This window comes from Cricetulus griseus, chromosome X (assembly GCF_003668045.3).
Source record: "Cricetulus griseus strain 17A/GY chromosome X, alternate assembly CriGri-PICRH-1.0, whole genome shotgun sequence".
Taxonomy (NCBI): domain Eukaryota; kingdom Metazoa; phylum Chordata; class Mammalia; order Rodentia; family Cricetidae; genus Cricetulus; species Cricetulus griseus.
In genome coordinates, this window is record NC_048604.1 from 4,128,759 (window position 1) to 4,150,432 (window position 21,674).

Sequence of the window (21,674 nt, forward strand, 5' to 3'; positions counted from 1 at the left end):
CTCTGGTCTTTCCTTCATTCTCCTCAGCCTTTCTTTGGGAACTATCTCTTCTCAGCTGGGTGAGCTGTTATTTTCCCTTTAGATCAATTCTATAGGACAATCCTCTGTAGGCAGGGTTATTCCACTGTCTACACAGGGCCTTGATTCCAACAGCTTCCATCTCCTGGCTCAATTCCCTGTGTTCTCCAATTTCTTCATTTCCCCTGCCCTGTTGTAACAGTCCCAGACAACTCCTCAGCCCCCTTATGTGGCCAGGGAGAATCCAGCCTTAACTTTTCTTCCTACACGATCACAGGCCTTGTCATGCTGCAGACCCCTTAACAGCCTTCAATGGCTTCTCTTTGTTCTCAGGATCAAACCTTTGCCATTGTCATGGCATTCAAGACCTTGCCATATGACAAGAGGAGAGATGAAGTGTGTTGTGTGGACTCTGAGGATAATTTGCTTGCAAGTGTAAAATAGGGAGGGGGAAGGCTCCATTTCCTGAGCTTCTATACACTTATGGAGTATGTTCCACCAGTTCCCATATATCTGGCTTTCACGGGCTAAAGGATCAAATATGTGTAAATTTTGCCTGATAATTTTTGTTTTCTATCTCTTTTTCGATTTGTGGAGTAGTAGGCTTTTCTATTTCTTTTGTACTTTAAACAAAACGCTATTATGTCCCCTGAAATAAAGGACTATTGTACAGCAACAAAGTTCACAATTGCAGAGTAAATGTCAGTACTCTGTTTTGGGGCTTGTTTTCCCTTCTCTGCACAGAACTGGCCAGAATATTGAGCCATGGAGTAGGGGACTCAGTGGGCAGCTAGGTTGATGGATAGCAGAACTTCCTTTCCTAACACTCACTTTTTTCCTGCTCTGTGTGTGTGTGTGTGTGTGTGTGTGTGTGTGTGTGTGTGTGTGTGTGTCCCCGTCCATCCAGTAAGTGCCCACCCCACAGGCATTAGGGCCCAAGGCTGAGGCAGGGTAATTAACTCATGGGAGGCAGCTAAAGCCTTGAGCACTGGCTGAGTCCCTTTGGTTTCCTGAAGTTAAAGGGTAGCCCCACATTGGACTAGGAGGCCTTCATCTTTGCTTTCTTCCTGCCAGTTCCCAAATGTTACTGGTGGCAGGGGTGAAATATCAGGGAAAGACAAGATTTTGCTGTTGTGTTGTTTGTCTTGCTTTACTTTGACAGAGGGTTTTCCTATATAGCCTCAGCTGGCTTTAATATTGTAGCAATTCTCCTGCCTCAGCCTCATGAATGGTGGAATTGAAAGGATGAGCCCCAACTGTCAGGGAAAAGCAATTTCAACATGGACAGTAGTGCCCTGTTACAGAGGATGAGTCCAAGTGGGTATCCCCTTGGGGAAGGGGGCAAAAAAAGTACAGAATTGATGGCACAGACTCTGGGATCCAGGTTAAAAGCAAAAGCTGACTCCTTTATTGAGCATATGGACAGACCTCTGATACCCCTTCTGGGACCTAGGGGCAGTGCCAGTCTGTGATGCTGTATTATCTCTCTCTGTCATTAACCCAGGTCATCATGATGTCAGCTGTCTCCAGACCGTGAGTTGGACTTCTGGTTGGCTCATAGGGAAGCTACTAATATGCATGCTCGACTGGTCCTGAGCCAGCTATTAGCCTCTCCTGATGAACATCTTCATTGGTGTCAGGGTCCTAGTTGGTGGATGCCACCTACTAAGACTGCTTTTGGCCATGGGTGAAGGCAGCTCCCTTGAAAAAGCGGCTGGCATATAGAATCAAGGGTGTATATTTTTTGAAGAGGGTTTCGCAGCTGTTTATTTGGGTAGCAGTAGAACTTCATAGCCTTGGCAAGATGCTGAAACCCAGGGCCCCCAAGACATCATGATTTCTCGATTCACGTCCACCCCCCCCCAGGTCTGGTATGTAACAACAGGAGCAGAAATCTGGGCAGTGATTGAACATCAGAGTGACCCCCTCCAGAAAGCCACTGGGGTCACTACCAGTGTTCTCAGCATACTCAGGACAAAGGCTGTGCTCCTAGGATGGCCTGCTGGCTCTTGTGGTTAATGACAAAGTTTTCTGCCTTGTGAACAAGGTCATCATTTTAGGAGTGGAGCTTGAAGAGCTAGTGCTTTTTCCATTTGGTGGCAATATTCGGGACATGAGAAGTTCAGGGAAGAGCTAGATGTCCAGGGTGATGAGAAGGGAGTAGTATGTTGACAATGTCAAGCATTATTGCCAGAATTGATATGCATTGGTAATAAGGAGGTTGTGTATAGAAGACAGGGCAAGGGTCATGGCTTGTGAGTGTTGTACTTCCTATATGCCAATAAGTTTCATATTCAATTTCAATTCAGTAGAATCGAAATGATCTGACTGAGTTGCTCGCCCAGTTCCAGGTGGGCACCTCTTTCCAACTGAAAGATTCACCAGGCCTCTCAGATTCACATTAATCCCACTGAGAGACACACTAGGCCCCAGGTTCACCATCTTACAAAGGGAGAATTATCTTATAGTCTTATTCAGGCATTTTTGTTGACAAGGTCTTTTGTTTATCTGGTGCCATTTGATATATTATAATAGCATTCTTTTCACTTGGTTCTTGTTCCTGCATCTAGGCAGGTTATATTTTATGCTTATCTTGTGTTATAGAGAAACATACATTTTAGGTTCTGCCTCATCATCTGCTATTACCTCCACTGTGATAGCTAGTTTCACCCAGTCCTCACTACATTCCATCCCACCACTTTCAATCACCCCAGTGACTCTTTCTCTGTTCAGCCCGGTCTGTTCCTTGGGGTTCTGAAAGCCCCTGTTCTTGGTCACTCAGCAGCAGGCCTGCCAGTATGCTCCTGGCCCCCTTGACTGCATGGTCCCTGGTTAATCCCTCAAAATCACCCGTCCTTGATTATCGAGGTGACACATAAGGCCATTATAACAAATAAAGATCTATCCTTTATTGCTGCTCTTTAGAACCAGTTACAGCGCTGTTTTGCCCATGGGAAGGTCTACTCCTAACACTTTCGTGTGTGTTTGTGTTTCCCAGGCCCACATTTATTTAGTGCAATGTATATAATAGAAGCAGAGAAAGGTGGGGAGGGAGAGAGAGGGGGAGGGAAGGAAGGAGGCAGACAGAGAGAGAGAGAGAGAGAGAGAGAGAGAGAGAGAGAGAGAGAGAGAGAGAGAGAGGAGCGAGCATGTGTTGTTTCTGGGCAGGAACACTGGGAATGGCAGTAGGAGCCATCTTTAGAAGTGAGCAAACACAGAGGCATGTACAGGCTCCATGCTGACACAATGAACAGAAGCTATTTCTTTGTCCTGAGAGCTGGCTGTAGCCAGGCTCTTCTTGGGCGCTTTCTCTACTGGGCTGCAGTAAGCCTTTGGTTGTTGCAGCAATGAGGTTATCTGCATTCTTGCCACCAGGGAGGTGGACTCCATTTGAGGAGATTCATGGGAAAATACTGCAGCGCGTTTGTTGGTTACAGGGCATATTTTTCTGATCGATTCAGCGGCTGTGACCTTTCGCAGTACTAACCCTGTCTCTAACCCAAGCCTCGGCAACTATTCCCTAGAGCTTTGGCACTGGACTGAGCCCATCCTCCTTGTTGCCTGCAGTGGTGGTGTTTCCGGCTTTCACCTGGTTCCCAAAAGCTACAGAAACAGTCCAGTTCTATAGTCTGGGGCTGGGATTTCCCTGCAGCTTTCAAGCAGGGAGCAGCGAGCAAGGCCGAAGCACTGGAGAGCTTTGCGGCTGGGAGACCTGAACTAGAGAAGGAAGGTGTGGCCCAAGGTCATGTGCTGGCAGCACTCTAGCTCTGGGTCAGTGTGTGTAGAGGTCTAGCGGTTGGCCATTCTTGAGCACCATCTCCGCTGCTGCTTCCCACCCCGTGGCCTCTTGTGATGCACTGCTAGGGGCTCGCAGGCCACTTCTGACATTTCCCTAGCAAAGATAGGGTGGTAAGGGGTCTGCAGCAGCGAGTAGGCATGATACCCAATCCAGATCGTGCGACCCAATAGGTGTCTGTGAGTCCCGCCCTCTCCCCATGCCCCGCCTCCGGACTGCGACCGAGTACCCGAGAGGGCAGTGTCGCCCTCTCTTCTGCCTTGGGCCCTGAGTGGTCGCCTCCCCCAGTGCGGGTAATAAGGCGCGCCTCTCCTATTCCTTTCCAGCCGCGACACGGATGCCAGCTCTGGGCGGGGCGCTGCGGTTGTGACAGGCTCCTCCTCCCTAGCTCCTCCCCACCACCCCCGGGCCCTCCTGCGCTAACTGTGCTCCTTCGGGCCCCTGCGCCTGCTCCCAGCCATGGTGGCCTGGCGCACCGCTTTCCTCGTTTTCCTCGTTTACTCCTTGGCCACACTGGTCCAGAGAGGTAAGATGGGCGCGGGTTGGGGCACCCAGGGACCCCGCCCTGTGGCCTGGGGGTTGCTCTGCGCATGAGCGGCCCTGCCCCCGCCTGGCCGGCCTGAAGTGGGGGCTTCAGGCGACCTAGCCATTCTTCGGCCTACGGGTGAGGGTCTGAGACTTCAGGGACTGAACCCACTGTGAGTTGTATAGTTGAAGATGTGTGATGGGACCCTTCTTAATGCTGGTCTTAAAACACTAGGATGTTAAAATCCTGGCCAAGCAGATGCCACGATTGCTGACAACAGCTGTCCCCAGGAGTGTACCTTGGGAAAACCTTGAAAAAAAGCAGTCATTTTGAAAATTGGCCTTGAGGCCACCTGCAGCAAAAGCATCTGGAGAGTTTCCCAGGCGACTTCCTGGCCAGTTTCATCAGGATCTCGGCGGGGTTGGGGCAGGGACAAACCAAAAATGGGGCACGCGGGGGCGGGCAACTTGTAGGTGTTATTAGCTCCCTACATGTTTTTGATGTCTGTCCCTACACTTCTAGAGAATTTGGTAGCATTCTGTGGTGGAGATGGACACATAAATTGTGCAGAATCAAGGGAACAGGTTTCTTCCACTTTGTGCAACTCAGTTTGTGCACCAGGCCCAGCCACCTCGGCATCATTTGGGGTCTTGTTAGAAATGCAGTATCTCACACCCTGCCCCTGACCTACTGAGTCAGATTCAGTGTTTTATTTAGCATAATAAACAGATCCCGGGGTAATTTACAGGCATATTCAAGTCTGAGTAGCATATTCTTATGATAAATACAGTCTGTGATTGGAAACAGGATCTTAAACATGTACCAGCAGAGTCTTTCTACAATTATTTATGTCCTGTCTCCATATCACAGAAACAAACAAATAAATAAATACATAAAACAAAATACCCAAACAACTTCAAGAAAACACTATAATTGTAACTGAGCAGGAATTGTGCTTAGAGTTTTCTGAAAATTAAGGCAAATCTAACCATGAAAAACATAAGTGTAGCGAGACAAAACTTGGTCCCAGCTGCCTTCTAGTAAGGCTTATGTCACATATAAGGAACACTGGCAAAGAGGAGAACTCCTAGCCCAGGAAGTTATGCAAAAGATGCAGAAATGGTTAAGGACAACCCTGCTGGAGTTGCTACAAGAAGAACCTTTTAGTGAGCTACAAAGGTATGGCCAGTCTGGGTTCTAGGAACTGTTGATGCAGAGGGTGAAGAAAGCAACGACAACGCAGTAGAGGGAGAAAACCAACACAAGCATCAGAATTACGAGATAGACTGCTATGGAGAGAAGAAAGCAAGCAGTCACAGGGGATGAAATTTTTATTGTCTAATGGGTTTTTGTAGAGAAAAGTATCCAGTATCCCACCTTACCCATGAGGGCTGTGTTCCAAACACTGTAGGAGATGTCTGAGACTACAAATATGGATGTTTTTCCTTGGCTGGAATTGGAACAGGAAAGCATGTGTATGCTAGATAATTGCATCATATGGCATGGGGATTTTGAAATTAGACTATAAATGACCAAGCCTCAGGTTTTCCTGCTTTGACTTCAGAGAGATTGAGGAAGCTGGTACAGGTGAAGTCATACAGTTATTAATTGGCAGCTAGGGTTTGATCCCAGGCTTGTATTACTCTACAGAAGCCATCTTAAAACACTGGGCATAATTCATTTAGACCTGGAGGCTGCCCACTTCTAACCTTCAAAGGCATCCTGAAAATGAGTTTTCTAAACCTGTTCAATCACTCCATATAATGACTAACAATTACAAAGGTGTCTTTGACTCAGGAATGTGTCCCTTCTTAGATCAGCTATCATTTCTTGGGTACTTTCTGTATGCCATATATAAAATATATCTTCCTTCCTTTTTTTTAAAAAGATGGGGTCACTATTAGCCCAATTTGGCAGCCTCAAATTCGCTATGTATCCAAAGCTAGCCCTGAACTCCTGATCTTCCTGCTCCTGCTTCCTGAGATTTGGGCTTATATTCCTGATTCTTTTGCCTCCACTTCTTAAAACCTGGGATGACACTTATATGCCATCATATCTGCCATGTATCTTGTTTCAAATCACCACAACTGTTCAGTTTAGGTATTATCCTTACTTCCATATAAGGGGACTGTGGTCACACATCAGAACAAATACACAGGGTTCAACCCATATAAGCGTGCCACCCTGTGATCTTTTTGTTTTGTTTGTCCTAAGAACACTGAAGCATAAGTAGCTTTGTTTTGGCAGTAGGGACTCAATTTTTCTGTAGTGGTATTCAGAGAACTCTGCCAGTGTCCCTTTATTCTTGATCCTGGTCCTCAGTAATGGGTTGTGCCTGAGAAACCTCTGTAGGCATGCAAAAGGTCCCAGAAGCACATCTGGGGACAAAGTATAAAGTTCCCCCAGGCTCTAGGAAATAGACACAGGGTTTAGCTCCCCAAAGTTGAGAGGATGGTTAAGAAGTCACTCTCCCTGGTTCTGCCAATTGCCACATGATGTCATGAGTCATTCAGGCTCTGGAAAGGGAAAAAGTTCATACATAGATTTTGGAAACTGCAAGGCTCCATTGTATTTCTGCTAGTAACTAACTGGGTAAAGGACACATTTTTGAAAGTCCCAAATAAATTTTTTCTCTAGACCCCCCCCCCAAAAAAAGAAGTCACTCTCAGCTGGATGGTGGTGGCACACACCTTTAATCCAAGCAGTCAGGAGGCAGAGGCAGGTGTATCTCTGTGACTTCAAGGCCAGCCTGGTCTACAGAGTGAGTTCCAAGGCAGCCAAGGCTACACAGAAAAACCCTGTCTCGAAAATCCCACCCTGCCTCCAACACACAAAAAAATCACTCCCTAAGGAAAAGGAGAGTTAACTTCAATTTGTATCTTATTGCTTCTGAAGTATCTTCTTAGGACAGGTGTATCATTTGAAGGTGCCCAGAGTGTGGAAAGTAGTTCTTCTGGGTACCTGGGAGAAGGACCTTAGCTGTGTGTGTAAGTAAGATTCTTAACAGGGGTTATACTTTAGGAAGGCCTTCCATGAGCCAGGCTCTTAGTGCATCATACACATTCATGTACCAACCGTGGAAGGTTGACTCTGTGACCTGCTCTGCCTCTAGACACATGTAGTGATCTGTTGCAGTCTTGAAAAACAATGGACAAGTGAGGACAATATGCAACTCATATACTGCTTCCATCTCACTGCAGTCAGGATCATCCAGTCAGTAAATAGACAGCTCTCAAAGGAAGAAATATAAATGGCTAATAAATACTTGAGGAAGTGTTCAACATCCTGAGTCTTCAGGGAAATGCAAATTAAATTTGCTTGAGGTTAGAATGGTGCTGATGAGGATATGGGAGGGCCTTAGTCACCACTGATGGGGATGTGCACTGGTGCATCCACTGTGGAAATCAGTATGAGGTTCCTCAAAATCTGCAAATAGAACTCCTATATGATTCAGCTCTACTACTCCTGTGCATATAACCAGAGAACCTTAAGGTAACAGACAACAATAAAGTTAACAGACGACAAAGATACCTTCATAGCCATGTTTGTTGCTATACTATTCCCAATAGCCAGAAGTGGAAGCAGCCCAGATGTCCATCAACTGGAAAATGGCTAAAAAAAATGTGGTGCATGTACACACTGGAGTTTTGAAACAATGTAAAACTATCATTATTATTATTGTTATTGTGTGTATGTGGGGCACACACGCCACAGTGTACATGTGCAAGCCAGAGGACAACTTTCTGTAGTTGATTCTCTTCTTTCACTACATAGGTCCCAGGGATCACATTCAGGTCAGCAGGCTTGATAGTAAGTGTTTCTACCTACTGACCCATCTTACCAGCCCCACAATGGAGTTTTATTCATCTGAGAACAAGGAAAAATTAGATTCCTTGCTGGGCAATGGGTAGAACTGGCAATTGTGTTAAGCAAAATAAGTCAGTGAGAAAGACAAGTACCCAAATGCTTTCTCTCTTATGCTGAGTCTACATATGTGTGCACGCACACATTTATATTTATATGACATGAAGATAAACTAGGACTCTTGGGAAGAGGTAGGGGAATAGTAATGTGGCAAGAAAAAGAGAAGGTAATGGGGAAAAGATAAATACCACATTTTTTCTCAGATGTGGTATATAGCTCATATATTTATATATATGATCTGAAAGCAAGAAGGAGCGGAAGGGAGGGAGAATAAGAGAAGGTAATGAGTAGTGGGGAGGGTGAACATGAGTGAAGTACAACAGTGAATGTATGAAAATGCCATAATGAATCCCATAACTTTGTATGTTAATTTTAAAAAAATGAAATAAAAGTAGTGGGCAATAACCCACTTCCTATATGGAAAATGTGTACCTCCAAAGGGCTTAGGAACCTTCTGGTGAATTTCTTCAATTATATCATGGGAATAAAGGCAATTTCCTCCTGGTGTGGCAGTTATAGGATTTAATAAGTGTCTAAAGTGCTCAGAACAGGACCTGCCTTCCAGTAAGTCCCTTTCAGGTTAGTGTATATTAATCCTACTTCTTAGATGTTCCAAGCCACATTTAAAATATACACCTTGCAAATTTTGACAACATTGTCTACATGACATGTTCAGAGGTTGCATATCTGTACAAACAAAATAATAGATCTGTGGTTGCTAAGGATTAGGGGAAGGGGATGGGAAATGACTGCTTAAAGGAGAAAATAAAGGCTTTGGGGAGTGATGAACATATTCTACAAATAGAGAAAGGTGATGCTTGGCTTGTACAACCTAAAAGGTACTATAAAACCCATTGAATTATACACATTGAAAGGGTGGCTGTGTAGTATGAGAATTATATATTCATCTAAAATAATTCACAAGAGCTGGAGGTGTAGCTCATTGGTAGAACACATGTTCAACATATTCAGGGCCCTAGGATCTATCCCCTAATAGATACCCCATAAAGAAATATCATCTAAATAAATTTAATTTCTTTTTTAAAAAAAAAGTAAGATCGGTGTGGTGGCCCATGTCTGTAATCCCAGCATTCGAGAGGATGCAGTAGGAGGATTGCTGTGAGTTTGAGAGCAGTCTGGATTACACAGTGGGTTCCAGGCTAGCCTGGGTTATAGTTAACCAAAGTCAAGCAATTCAAAACAAAGCACCACCACACTACACTAAAAGAAAACAAATGATCTTCTAATTATGCCACGCATGGTGGCACATGCCTATTAATCTCAGTGTTCCAGAAGCTGAGGCAGGAGGATCTTGAGGTTGGGGCCAGCCTTCTGCCTCAGCAAAAAACCAACCAGAAGTAGGTACACACGATTGTGGGTTAGGAGTCGTTGTCAAGAGTTGGGTATGAGCACAGTGGCCCTACATTCTGTGCTGCAGGGTTGATTGGGTAGGCTGGGATCATAACAAGAACCTGTGGACTGACTTGGGGTATCAGTTTTGTAAATGTACCTCAGGAAGTATGCAGGATTGGATTCAAACTACTTAACCTTGCCTGCCTCAGTACTGGGAATTGGGCATCATGAGGACAGAATTTTCTTTCTCTGAATGGTTCTGGGGTCACCATTATTGCAGTTAGCCCTCCACAGGGTCTGGGGACTCTTTCAGTGTTGCAAGAACCCCAAGATTCCATTATTTACTGGAAAACTCTGTTTCTAGTTGTGGTGTGGCTAAGCCCTAGCATACCCTTTAACCCTAGAGCTTTCTGCTTGAATATTGTAAACAGGATTAAATAAAGTCAACCAGTTGACAGGAAGTGAACATAGGATTATTAAGAAAAATCATAGAGAATAAGAGGGACAGGGGGATGGAGAGAGACACACATAGGAAGTAGAAGGGAAGGACATTCAGTTTGAGGAGGGTGGTTGGAGATGGTGTAGAAGAAAGAACCTTCTGGGACATTAGTGGGGGAATAAAGTCAGTGGGGGGGGCTTTCTCTGCCTCTCTGAACTAGCAGGCTTTCACCCCAGCTGGCTCCCGAGTCTATTGGTAAAATCAACTGATTGAGATTAAAAAAAAAAAAAAACAGCAGAAGTCTTGAGAACTTTGATAAGTTTTCAGCCCTATCCTTGATGTTATAGGTCCTGTCTTAATCCCTCCTCACAAAGTAGACAACAGGCAACTGCAACAAATTCACAGAAGCCATTTGAATGGGCATTTGTGGGTACCAGGGAAGGGCCTGAAGTTGCTCTAGTGAGATGACAATGAAAAGACCTGTTCTGGCTGCTCAAAGTGCCTAAGGACCAGGTTCTTCATTGAGTTCAGGGAATAAACTTTTTAGATACCCTAATTTTTCCTTCTCCAGTTATGTCTCCTACCTGACGCTTTTGCTTTTCCAGCTTTGTATTCACTGTTACTTTGTACATTTTGAATGTCATTCATCTGCTGTTCTTGGGTGCTTGGGAATCCTGGATAACAGGCTCCTGAACCTCCAATCTAGACTCAACCCTTCCAGAAGCCTACTCAGAGGTCCATTGACTGGTCGTTTGATTAGTGGTGGTGAATATCTGTAATCCCAGAACTCAGGAACAGGAGGCAAAAGAATCAGGAGTTCAAGGCTAGCCTCTGCTACACAGCAAATTTTAGGCCAACCTGGGATATATGAAACCCTGATACCACTCTTCAGTACTTTTGGGTATATATCCTGTGTGTGGCTTTAATCAACTAGCCTTGGAAATCACAAAGTGTTGCTTTCATTGTTTTCTGTGTTATGAGTCACATAGGATAGTTGAGATTGTAGGTGACAATTACATACATATTCTAACTTCCAAGGGGAGGTGTGTCCAATGATTTGTAGCCACAATTTCAAAACTTGCACAAACTTACTGAGATGTCAAGGTCCAGCTAAAATGCTGCACCCCCCTCTCGATTTCCCCAGTACTCCTAGTGGCAGTAACTGTATAGCGTAAGTATAAGGCTGGTCCCTTTGGTTCTTTAAGTAGCACTGATCATTCTATGTGTTTGGTGTCATGCATCTATTTATTTCTACCCCTTTGAATGATGCCATGCTGTGTCAATTGTCAGCTGCCACATTTTCTTTCCAATGAGAGGGCTGAACTAGTTGCCTCTGAAGGTTTTTCTAGGATTTTCTCTGTAAGGGAGGCTTCCTACAGATAGTACAATGTCTAGCAGGACAACTTTCTTGGAATTGGCAGAGTTTTGTACTTCAAGTGTCTAGAGTAGCTCATGAGCCGGGGCAGCCTGGGGCCATTTTCTACATCAAAGAGTTACTTCGGTTTAACTGTTCCTAGCTGTCGACAGCAGAGCTATTCCTTACCCACATGCCTTTGAAATTAGATCTGGAAGTTGTGGTGGTGGGGTTGCTTATTGTTAGGAAACTTGTCTAGCATATATGAGGCTCTTGGTTCCATGAAATGGGACTGAGCAATGAGAGAGAAAGGAAAGTTGGTTGGTTTGTTATGGGCAGCTTGCTGACAAGGGGAAAGTGGGTGTTGTTCTGTACACCATAAGATGTTTGGCACCATCTCTTAACTTTACCCAGCAGATACAGGTAGCACCCTGATCACCTGTCTTGCAACCTAAAGATGACTGCTGAGTGCCTAGTGTTGCTGGAGGGCAGACTGCCCACTGGTCAAGCACCACTGATCTTGGCACAGACATATATATATATATATATATATATATATATATATATATATATATATATATATTGCCTTCCAAGATGGCTCTGTAGATGTGTGGTGCTAGAGATGGAGAACCTTGTACATGCTACTCAAATGCCATACTGCCAAGCCTCACTCCAGCTCTGGACAACTATTTTTTCTTTAGAGGCAGGGTCTCTCTATATAGCTCAGGCTGGCCTTCAGCTTAAATTCTTCTGCTTTTACTCCCAAATGCTGAATAAGGGTTTGAAGCAGTACACATGGCTTGCAGATATATACTTTGGAGTTCCCTTTCTGACTTCAGTATACTCATGAATCACCAAAGATTTCTGTGTTCATCACTGCCTCAGGAGAGATGTGTTGAAAGAAATGAGATCACGGGCCATCTTTGTGGGTTGGTGTCAGCTCTGCTGATCTCAGAATCCATCGTGGACTTGTTGGTGAGCTTTGAGCTCCTGCTGATTAGGTCAGTAGTCATTAAACTCTTTAGGAAGATATTTTTGTTTGTTTGTTTGTTTTGTTTTCCTTAGATAGCCAGAGAAGTCTAATACCTTTCATGTTAAAAGATGGAGACTGATCCTTCTTAATACATTTGATTTTGGGGGGAACCAAAAAATGATAAACAGGAAAATGAGGCAAAAACTTGTTCAATTTGTAAAATAATAAAGTGGACAATAAACATATAGCAAGATGATTGACTTCTTTACTAACACATTAAACCATAGTAAGATAAAACCATCTATCTCTCAGGTGGCTACAAGTATAATACGATCTGACAATACCAAATGCTTACATGGTTACAGGAATAATAGGTGGTCTTTGTATAAACTTGGAAAATGTATGAAAGTGTAGAGAAAGCACAAACACCATCACCCAGGAACAGCTTTCCTTGCCAAACTGCCCACTGTGGGCAGTACTACACCTGAGCAGGTGAGCATATACTGTATAAGGAAGATAGGTGAACAAGCAAGGGTAAACCAGCTACTGTTCCTCCATGGCTTCTGCATCAATTCCTGCCTCCACGTTCCTGCCTTGAGTTGCTGCCCTGACTTCCCTCAGCGATGGAGTGTTGGAAGTGTAAGACAAAATAAACCCCTTCCTCCACAAGTTGCTTTTGGTCATGGTGACTATTGCGCAGCAGGAAGCAAGCTAGAACAGCATAGAAAGTAGGGAATTCCATTATGGCATTTTCATGGTCTGTTATGATAATCCTTTCTCTGGTCCTTTCCCTCCCTATAGCATGCTGCTTCTGCTTTCATGTCACATGGATTTTCCTACCCTCTTTTGTTTTCCCTACCTGAAGATCTCCTTCCCCCTTTCCCTTTTTGCTTTCAAGACACATGTAAATACATATGTGTAAAAATCTAAGTCATGCGTATGGTGGATGACAACATGATGTTTTTGAATTTGGCTTATTTTGCTTAATCTGATGGTCTACAATTGTACCCATTTTCCTGAAAGTGTCATTATTTTATTTTTCTTTATGGTAGAATAAAATTCTTTTGTGTTTATCTACTATCTTTTCTTTATCAAAAAGCTAGTGATGGAGAGCTAGGCTGGCCACATTACTTGGCTGTTGTGAATAGTGCTGTATAAATATAGATGGACATGAATTAGGAGAGAGGCTATGAAGCTAGTTATTTTTTGTTTTAATTCTGTTGATGATTTTTTGTTTTCAGTGATGGATAAATGGATAAAATATATTTGATGTCAAAGTGTAAAATACAATATGGAGCTCTACACCTTTGGAATGGCTATTCTAATGTATAGGAATTCATTGAGATGGATGGACTTTAGGTTTGGCCAATCTCACTACCTGACTGCTTTTCTTTATTTCTCCCCTTCCTTTCTTCCTTCCTTCCTTCCTTCCTTCCTTCCTTCCTTCCTTCCTTCCTTCCTTCCTCCCTTCCTCCCTCCCTCCCTTCCTCCCTTCCTTCCTTCCTCCCTTCTTCCCTTCCTCCCTCCTTCCCCTCCTTTGCCTCCCTCCCTTCCTCCCTTCCTTCTTTTTTCTTTTTTCTTTTTTTGGTTTTGTGACACAGTTTCTCTGTGTAGCCCTGGCTGTCCTGGAACTTGCTCTGTTGACCACACTGGTCTCAAACTCACAGAGATCCACTTGCCCCTGACTCCGGAGTGATGGGATTAAAGATGTGCACCACCACCACCCAGTCCCATATTCTTTTTAATTTGTAAGTCCTTAATAAAAAATTTTAACAAATAAAAAATACCCTTAGATGGATAGTAAAGTATGTGCTGTGTCTTATGCATTAAAAATTGATTTTAACCTCTAATCTGATAAGTATCAACAGCCAGAACCCATATAAAAAATGTGCCTGGAGGTCTTCAAACCTTTTAGTATCTAGAGTTGTAAAAGACCAAAAAGTTTGATGCATCCTATTGCAAAATTATACCCAAGAGTGGAGTTTTTGGGGTGCACAGTACTTGTCACTTCATTGTTATGCAGTGATGCCTAGCTGTCTCACAAAGTGGCTGTGCTGGTTCTGGCTACCAACAGCACATTAAAATAGCTGTTGTGTAATAGCCACATTAAAATAGCCTTGCCAGCACTTGGCCTTGTCAACTTTATCATGATATACATCTCCAGGATTTACACGTTTATATTATTCTGCTTTAATTTACATGTCTCCCATTACTATGTGGCTTGTTCAAGTTGATTTCTCCTTTAATGAATTGCTTGGTCAAGCTTTTGGCTCAGTTCCCTGTTAATTATTTTCTCCTGGTTCCCACTCATAATATTTTATTTTCCTGTTTTCTTGGGTGTGTTTTTCTTCTGGCACATGCTCGAGCGCACGCCTGTGCGCGCGCACACACACACACACACACACACACACACACACACACACACACACACACACACAGAGAGAGAGAGAGAGAGAGAGAGAGAGAGAGAGAGAGAGAGAGAGAGAGAGAGAGATCCTTTGGAGTCTAAAATACATGTGCCTTCTTCCAAAGATTTCTTTTGGTTTTTGTCAGTTGCCTTGTGTAGTGAGCTTGGGAACACCTGAAATAAGATTCTGACCACCTTTCAGTCTCCTGGGACTTAATTTAGAAAAAAAACAGCTTTGTTTCTGAGTCATTCTTATCCCCTAACTCCAACATTTTGGGTTCCCAATTTAATTTGGGAAGAATTTTCTAGTACATTCCTTAACTTACTGACAGATTCTTGAATGATGTGCCTTTGCCTGCCTTGGACAGATACTACATGTGTGTGGACTTCTGGATTTCTGGATTTGCTTGCTTATTTATTTTTAAAAATATTTTTACTCTTTGAAAGTTTCATATATTCATACAATGTGTATTGAATGTATCCATATACTACCCCCTCCAATTCTTCCCAGTCTCCACCCCACTTCCCTCCCAATTTGGTCTTTTTTGTTGTTATTAATAATCTCCTAAATCCAATTAGTGCTGCATATATGCACATGGGTGTGTGGCCATCCACTGAGCATACTACCAGTAGCCATCCACACCCACAAAGGAGAGTCCTTCTCAGTAGCCATCAGCTTGCTGATACCTTATCTAACAGTTTCAGGCAACCTATGATGGTCTAGAACTCATTCTGTCACCGAAGTGCTAGGATTATAGGTGTGCACCACAATATCTAGTCTATTTTGTCAGTTGAGCTTATGTATGCATATGTGTATTATTGTGTGTGTGTGTGTGTGTGTGTGTGTGTGTGTGTGTGTGTGTGTGTGTGTGTGTGTGCCAGTACATGTGAGAGATCAGAGGCGTCTTCCTTTATCACCCTCTACCTTTGTTGAGATCATCTCTCACGGAACCTGGATAATTTTGGATAAATGTCTAACTAGCAAACCCTTAGAATTTACCTGTTTCCATTGCACATTGTTGGACAAATTCAGATCTTCATGCTTCTGTGACAAGGACTTGAGCCACTGAACTATCTCCCCAGCTCTCTCCTAAGTATCTGTTTTGATTTTCTTTTTATTGTTGTTTTGTTTTTCCCAGACAGGGTTTCTTCTTGTAGCCCTGGCTGTCCTGGAACTCATTCTGTAGACCAGGCTGGCCTCAAACTCACAGAGATCCTCCTCGCTCTGCTTCCCCAGTGCTGTCATTAAAGGTATGCACCACCCCTGCCCCTGCCCAGAGTTTGTTTACTTTTGAGACAGGGTCTTTTCATGTAGCCCTGGCTGCCCGGGAACTCTCTAGTAGACCAGGCTGGCATAGACCTCACAGATCTCCAACCACCTCTGCTTCCAGAGTGCTGGAATTAAAAGACTGACTTGGCTCTTACCTGAGAATCTTTTTAAAAATTTTTGTATGTGTGTGTGCGTGTGCATGCTTGTTTTGTGTACCAGGTTGCTTTTTCCTTCCTATCTCACATGTTAAAACACTTCCATTTCTACACATCACAAAATGTACTCATCAAAAGTGCACAGTAGTTTGGTTTTCACTATATTCACGGTTGCCAAGCTATCACTATTGTGTAAGCATCTAACTTTATAACATTGTCACCTCCAAAAGAGACTACTAACTCTTTAGCTGTCTCTCTTTACCACCCATGTGCCTCCAGCCACTAGTAGTCTCTAGATTATTTTCCATCTCTGTGGACTCCCTGTTGCAAGCATATCATATTATAGATATAACGATATTCTCTGTGCCCTTTCGTGTTTGGCTTTCTTTTCTTTAGTATCCAGTTTTCAATGTATTTCAGTGGTTTGGTACTAAAGTTCTTTGTGGCTGAATGTCTTTCCACTGCACAGATAGACTCTTATGTGTTCTCTATCTGTTCTTCACCCAGCTTATTTCTCCCTTATGACTGGTGTGACTAACGTGACTATAAACATTCAGTACAGGTTCTCTGTGGCTTAGGTTTGTGTGGACTTTCTGCTGACTTAGGTTTTATTTAGAAATTACCAAACCATGTGATATCGCTATGTTTAGCCTTGTCCGGAAGAACCAGACTGTTGAGTCCACCAGCAGCAGACAGGGATTTGCTTCCACACAGCTTCACCAATACATGCAAGTTTTTGATTGTTTTCTGATTCTGACCATTCCGGAAGGGGTGAAGTGTTAGCTTATTATGCTTGTGGTCACAACAATGGACTTCCTGTGCTTGTTGGATCCTGTGTTCGGGAGTGAAAATCTGAGCAGGATCTTGGAGGTCCTGGCTCTACCCTGCCTCACAGGGGTCCTTTGCCCATTTTCTGTTAGTTAAGTTTCCCATTCCAGGCCTTTCACCGGGAATTCCTCCTCTGTAAATGCACCTTCTCCCCCTGGTCTTCCTCTCAAGAGCAGAGACTCACTGAACCCACTTCGGCCATTTTCATTCACATCTCTGTTCTTGGTTCTTCTCATTCACCTGTGATGCTCATTTTCTTTCATTATATGTTCTCTTTCCTCTAATGGTCTCCCTTTAGTCTTATTTGAATCACACTTTAGCTTCTCAAATTGGAGTGTGACTTTTTTTTTTACTTGTCCTGTACAGGGTACATGCATCCCTAATCCAAAAGCCTGAAATTTGTGATGCTCTGAAATTTGGATCTCAGATTTTTGGATAATGGAAGCTCAATTTTCAAAGTCTGTGCACATATTCCAAAATCTGAAACACTGAAGTGTCACCCACTTCTGGCCCCAAGAACTTTGGATGAGGGACACTTACCTTGCAGATTTGTTTTTGAAGATTAAGAGTTTGTTTCTTTTTTCAAGACAGGGTTTCTCTGTGGCTTTCGAGCCTGTCCTGGAACTTGCGCTGTAGACCAGGCTGGTCTCGAACTCACAGAGATCTGCCTGCCTCTGCCTCCTGAGTGCTGGGATTAAAGGCATGCACCACTAGATATGGCTTAGTTTTTTGTCTTTTCTTTTCCTTTCTTTCTTTTGGTGTTGTTGTTGTCGTTGGCTTATATTGTTATTTCAGTGAATCATTCAAGACATTACTATTGATCAGTTTAATTTTCCACAGCAGATCCTGACAGTATTCTAAATGTATTGTTTATATTTTGAAATTAAAATATAATTATTGTTTGCTGACCCATTCCCCCTTATTGCTCAAATTCATGGTCTCTATTTCTTTACTTGTTGTCACCTCTCTCTCTCTCTCTCTCTCTCTCTCCTCTCTCTCTCTCTCTCACACACACACACACACACACACACACACACACACACACGTGTATATATGTATATATACACCCACATATATAAACACAACATTTAGGGTTTTTTAAAGAAGGCATCAGATCCCCAGATGTTATAAGTAGCCTTAAGCTGCCTGATGTGGGTGCTTGATCCTTCTGTCTCAGCATCTCCAATGCTGAACTGGAGGTATATACCACTCTGCCTGGCCTCCACTTGGCTTAAAAATTTTTGTTATCATTTTAAGTGTATAAATAGGGCATTTGTTGCTCTTGAAGAGGACCTGGGTTTGATTTCCAGTATCTAAGTGGCTGCTTACAATCATCTTAACTGCTGAGCCAACTCTCTAGCCCTCCATTGGGATTTTGATTGGAGTTAAATTTACTACATAGATTTGTCTGAGTAGAATCAGCTTTAAAGTTCTTAGTTTAGGGGGATGGAGAGATGGAAGTAGTTAAGAGCATTTATTGCCCTTGCAGAGGACCTCAGTTTGGCTTTCAGCACCCAGGTCAGGTGGCATACAACCACTTGTAACTCCAGCTCCAGAGGATTGGATGCCTTCTCTGTAGGCACTACACTAATACGTGAGCACAACCCCTCAGCCCCCATAAATGGATTTAAAAGAATCATAAATGTTTTTAATTTAATGTTTTATGTTACTTTGTGTTTCTTTTCACAATCTTATTCTTCTTCATTCTTCACATTGCCAAGCATTTTATGGTATATATTCCTAAATAGTGTTATATGAGAAAACTAATGTTATCTTGTATATCTGAAATTAGCAGCAATGCACTTAACTATTTTCTATTTTGTGTGTGAATGCATAACATGGACAATTTCTGGGGATGACCTATAGTGTCTGGCCTACACACACACACACACACACACACACACACACACACACACACACACACAGGGGGGGGGAGAATAGAATACTTCACTGAGCTACATCCTCAGACCCATATTTTGTTTTGCTATGTAGCCTGGGCTGGCCCCCAGACTTGCAGCAATCCTTCTGCCTCAGCTTCCTAAGCACTACAGTTCCAGGCAAATGCCATTATGCTTCGTTTATTGTGTTGTATGTAGTGAATGGAAGCAGGCAGTGCTGAACACTACAAACAGCATGATTCCATGTATGTGACTCTCTTGGAATTATATCACTAGGAAGGAGAAGAACAAATTGGTGATTATCTAGGGTTTAAGATGGCTGTGGGATGGAGGCACAGGAGAGGTGGAGACAAGTAGATGTGTTGTCAGAGGTGAGGAGAGGGGATCATTTTGATGAAGGAACTGTTCATGTGGACTGTGGTGGTAATCACATGACTCTACACATGGGACAAAACTGTGTGGAAATCAACAAACACTTTCAAATGGAATGCAAGTAAAACAGGTAAGTCCAAATCCAGTGTATGGACTTCAGTATCTTTATTGTGATAATAAACTATATTTTGGTGTAATATGACCTTTGGAGGAAACTGGGCAAAGTATAAGAAAGCTCTTTATGTTGCTTCTTATGTAAAGTACTTCTTACTCCTAATTCTGTGAATCTATAGTTAACTAGGTAAAATTTGAGAACATGTCATTCAGTATTCCTGGAGATGTCTACTCGATGTATAAAGCAAGAGGCAGTTCAGAAAGATGGCACCCAAGGGAAAGGGAGGAAAGGGTTGGCCATGAACTCTGTGGTGTTTAAATAGTTCTCAGGAAGATCAACTGGATCAAGGGAGATGGCTGACAGGAAGCCCCCTGTGCAGAGCTCAGAAGCCTGTGTGGATGTGATTTGGAGGAATATGAGAACATGAGCTGAAAACATAGAGACAGGTGGAGTCACTTTGACAAGGTCATCACATCCATGAAAGTCACTGAAGTGGTGATAAGTGACACAGATTAAGAGTCAGACAAGAGGAAGTATTTATTATCAAGACACAGGACAGAGGGAATCTTGTTCAGTGGCCTCAAATTCACTAAAGGGATCAGGAGGATAAATTTTTCATCTTTCCATGTGCATTCTTCCTTAACCTAGCCTCTGCTGTGTTCCTGGCTCAGTGGATGGTGTCACCATCTAGTCCAAAATGCTAAGACTCATCCTTATCATGCTGTCACCCTGCATCCCTCATACATATCCTCCTACCCCTCCCTAATATGGCCTTCCTCCTCTGCCTTCTTATCTTTCTCTGGCCATTCCCTGGCACACACTCTGTCTCCATAGGCTCCCTGGATGCTGTATAGTGGGCTCCTGCAGTACTCAAGCCTAACTCAGATTTCTTCTGCTCTCAGACTCTACTGTTCTTTTTCATGCAAGTCAGAGGATGGCCTCCTTTGTTCCAGTGTCTCTACCAAACTCACTCACACTTTCTAATCCTCTTTCTCCCTTAGTACCTGGTTACCATTAGGCCATCAGGGTTTGGTGTCTAATTCATCCCTTGCTGATATTTTGGCTCAAGAATCCCATGAAGAGCATTAACTATAGGTTTTCTGTTAACCAAAAGCTCCTTAGATTATTCGTGTGTGTGTGTGTGTGTGTGTGTGTGTGTGTGGTTTGTATACTTTTGTATACATATCATGGCTAGAGGGTAACATCATGTGTCTTCAATTGCTATCTACCTTATTTTTTATAATTTCATTTATTTACTTTTTATGTTTGTTTTGTCTGCACATATGTAAGTGCATCACATGAGAACAGTGCCTGCACAGACCAGAAGAGGTCTCCAGATTTCCTGGAAATTCAGTTACTGGTTGTCGTAACCCACATTAACATGGGGTTTTGGGAACTGAATTTAGGTCTTCTGCAAGAGTAGTGATTGCTCTTAACCACTGAGTCATTTCTAGTCCCAGCCAACTTAGTTTTTGGCAATATATCACTGAACCGAGAGTTTACCAATTGACGAGGGTGGAGTGACCAATGGGTTCCAGGGACCATCTGTATCCATATATCCTCATCCAGTGCTGGATTTACAGATGTGTGTCACCATACCCCGATTTTATGTGGGTGCTGCTGATCTGAACTCAGGTCTTCATGCTTGTGCAATAGGAACTTTACTGACTGAGCCATCTCCCCAGCCCCATTTGACTGTTTTTAAATAGAATAGGGTTTTCTGAATTTGGAATCATAGCATCAGGGTTAGGTCTCTTGTGTGTATGTGCTAGCAGTTGGAACCATACTTCATCTCATGTTTGGGCACTCAGGCTCAGGCTTTGGTTGGAAGCCAGGTATAGTTTTGGTTCATAAGACATGACCTTCCCCTCTTCCATCTCAGATACACCCTGAACATTTTTCATCCCTCTTCTCAACATATATTATTCAGGCCAACAATGGTTCAGACAGGAGCTTTTTCTTGGTTCCCTGACTTTCTAGTCATTTTTTATTTCATACGGCCTTCCTTGTGAGTGTAGGATCTTGAAATGCAATTAAATATTTTATTTTTATGTGGATGGGTGTTTTGCCTACATGTATGTCTATGCAGCACATCTGTGTTTGGTGCCTTTAGAAGCCAGAAGAGGGAGTCAAGTCCCCTGGAAAGAGAGTTACAGACACTTATGAACTGCTATGTGGATTTTGGGAGCCAAAGCCAGGTCCTCTGCAAGAGCAGCTACTACTCTTAACCACCAAGCCATCGTTGC

General features: G+C 43.2%; 1 protein-coding gene across 2 annotated transcripts in view; it reads left to right on the forward strand.

Annotated features, from left to right (window-relative positions):
• The first annotated feature begins 4,053 nt into the window (after positions 1–4,053).
• Cd99l2 (CD99 molecule like 2) overlaps positions 4,054–21,674 on the forward strand; it is an 85,564-nt gene continuing 67,943 nt past the window's right edge. Inside the window, exon 1 of one of the 2 annotated variants that reach the window (XM_035450281.1) lies at positions 4,054–4,340. In XM_035450281.1, the coding sequence (XP_035306172.1) occupies positions 4,274–4,340 (67 nt within the window). In that variant the 5' untranslated portion in view covers positions 4,054–4,273. The remainder of the gene's footprint in view (positions 4,341–21,674) is intronic. The other variant, XM_027432239.2, reaches the window with a different exon arrangement.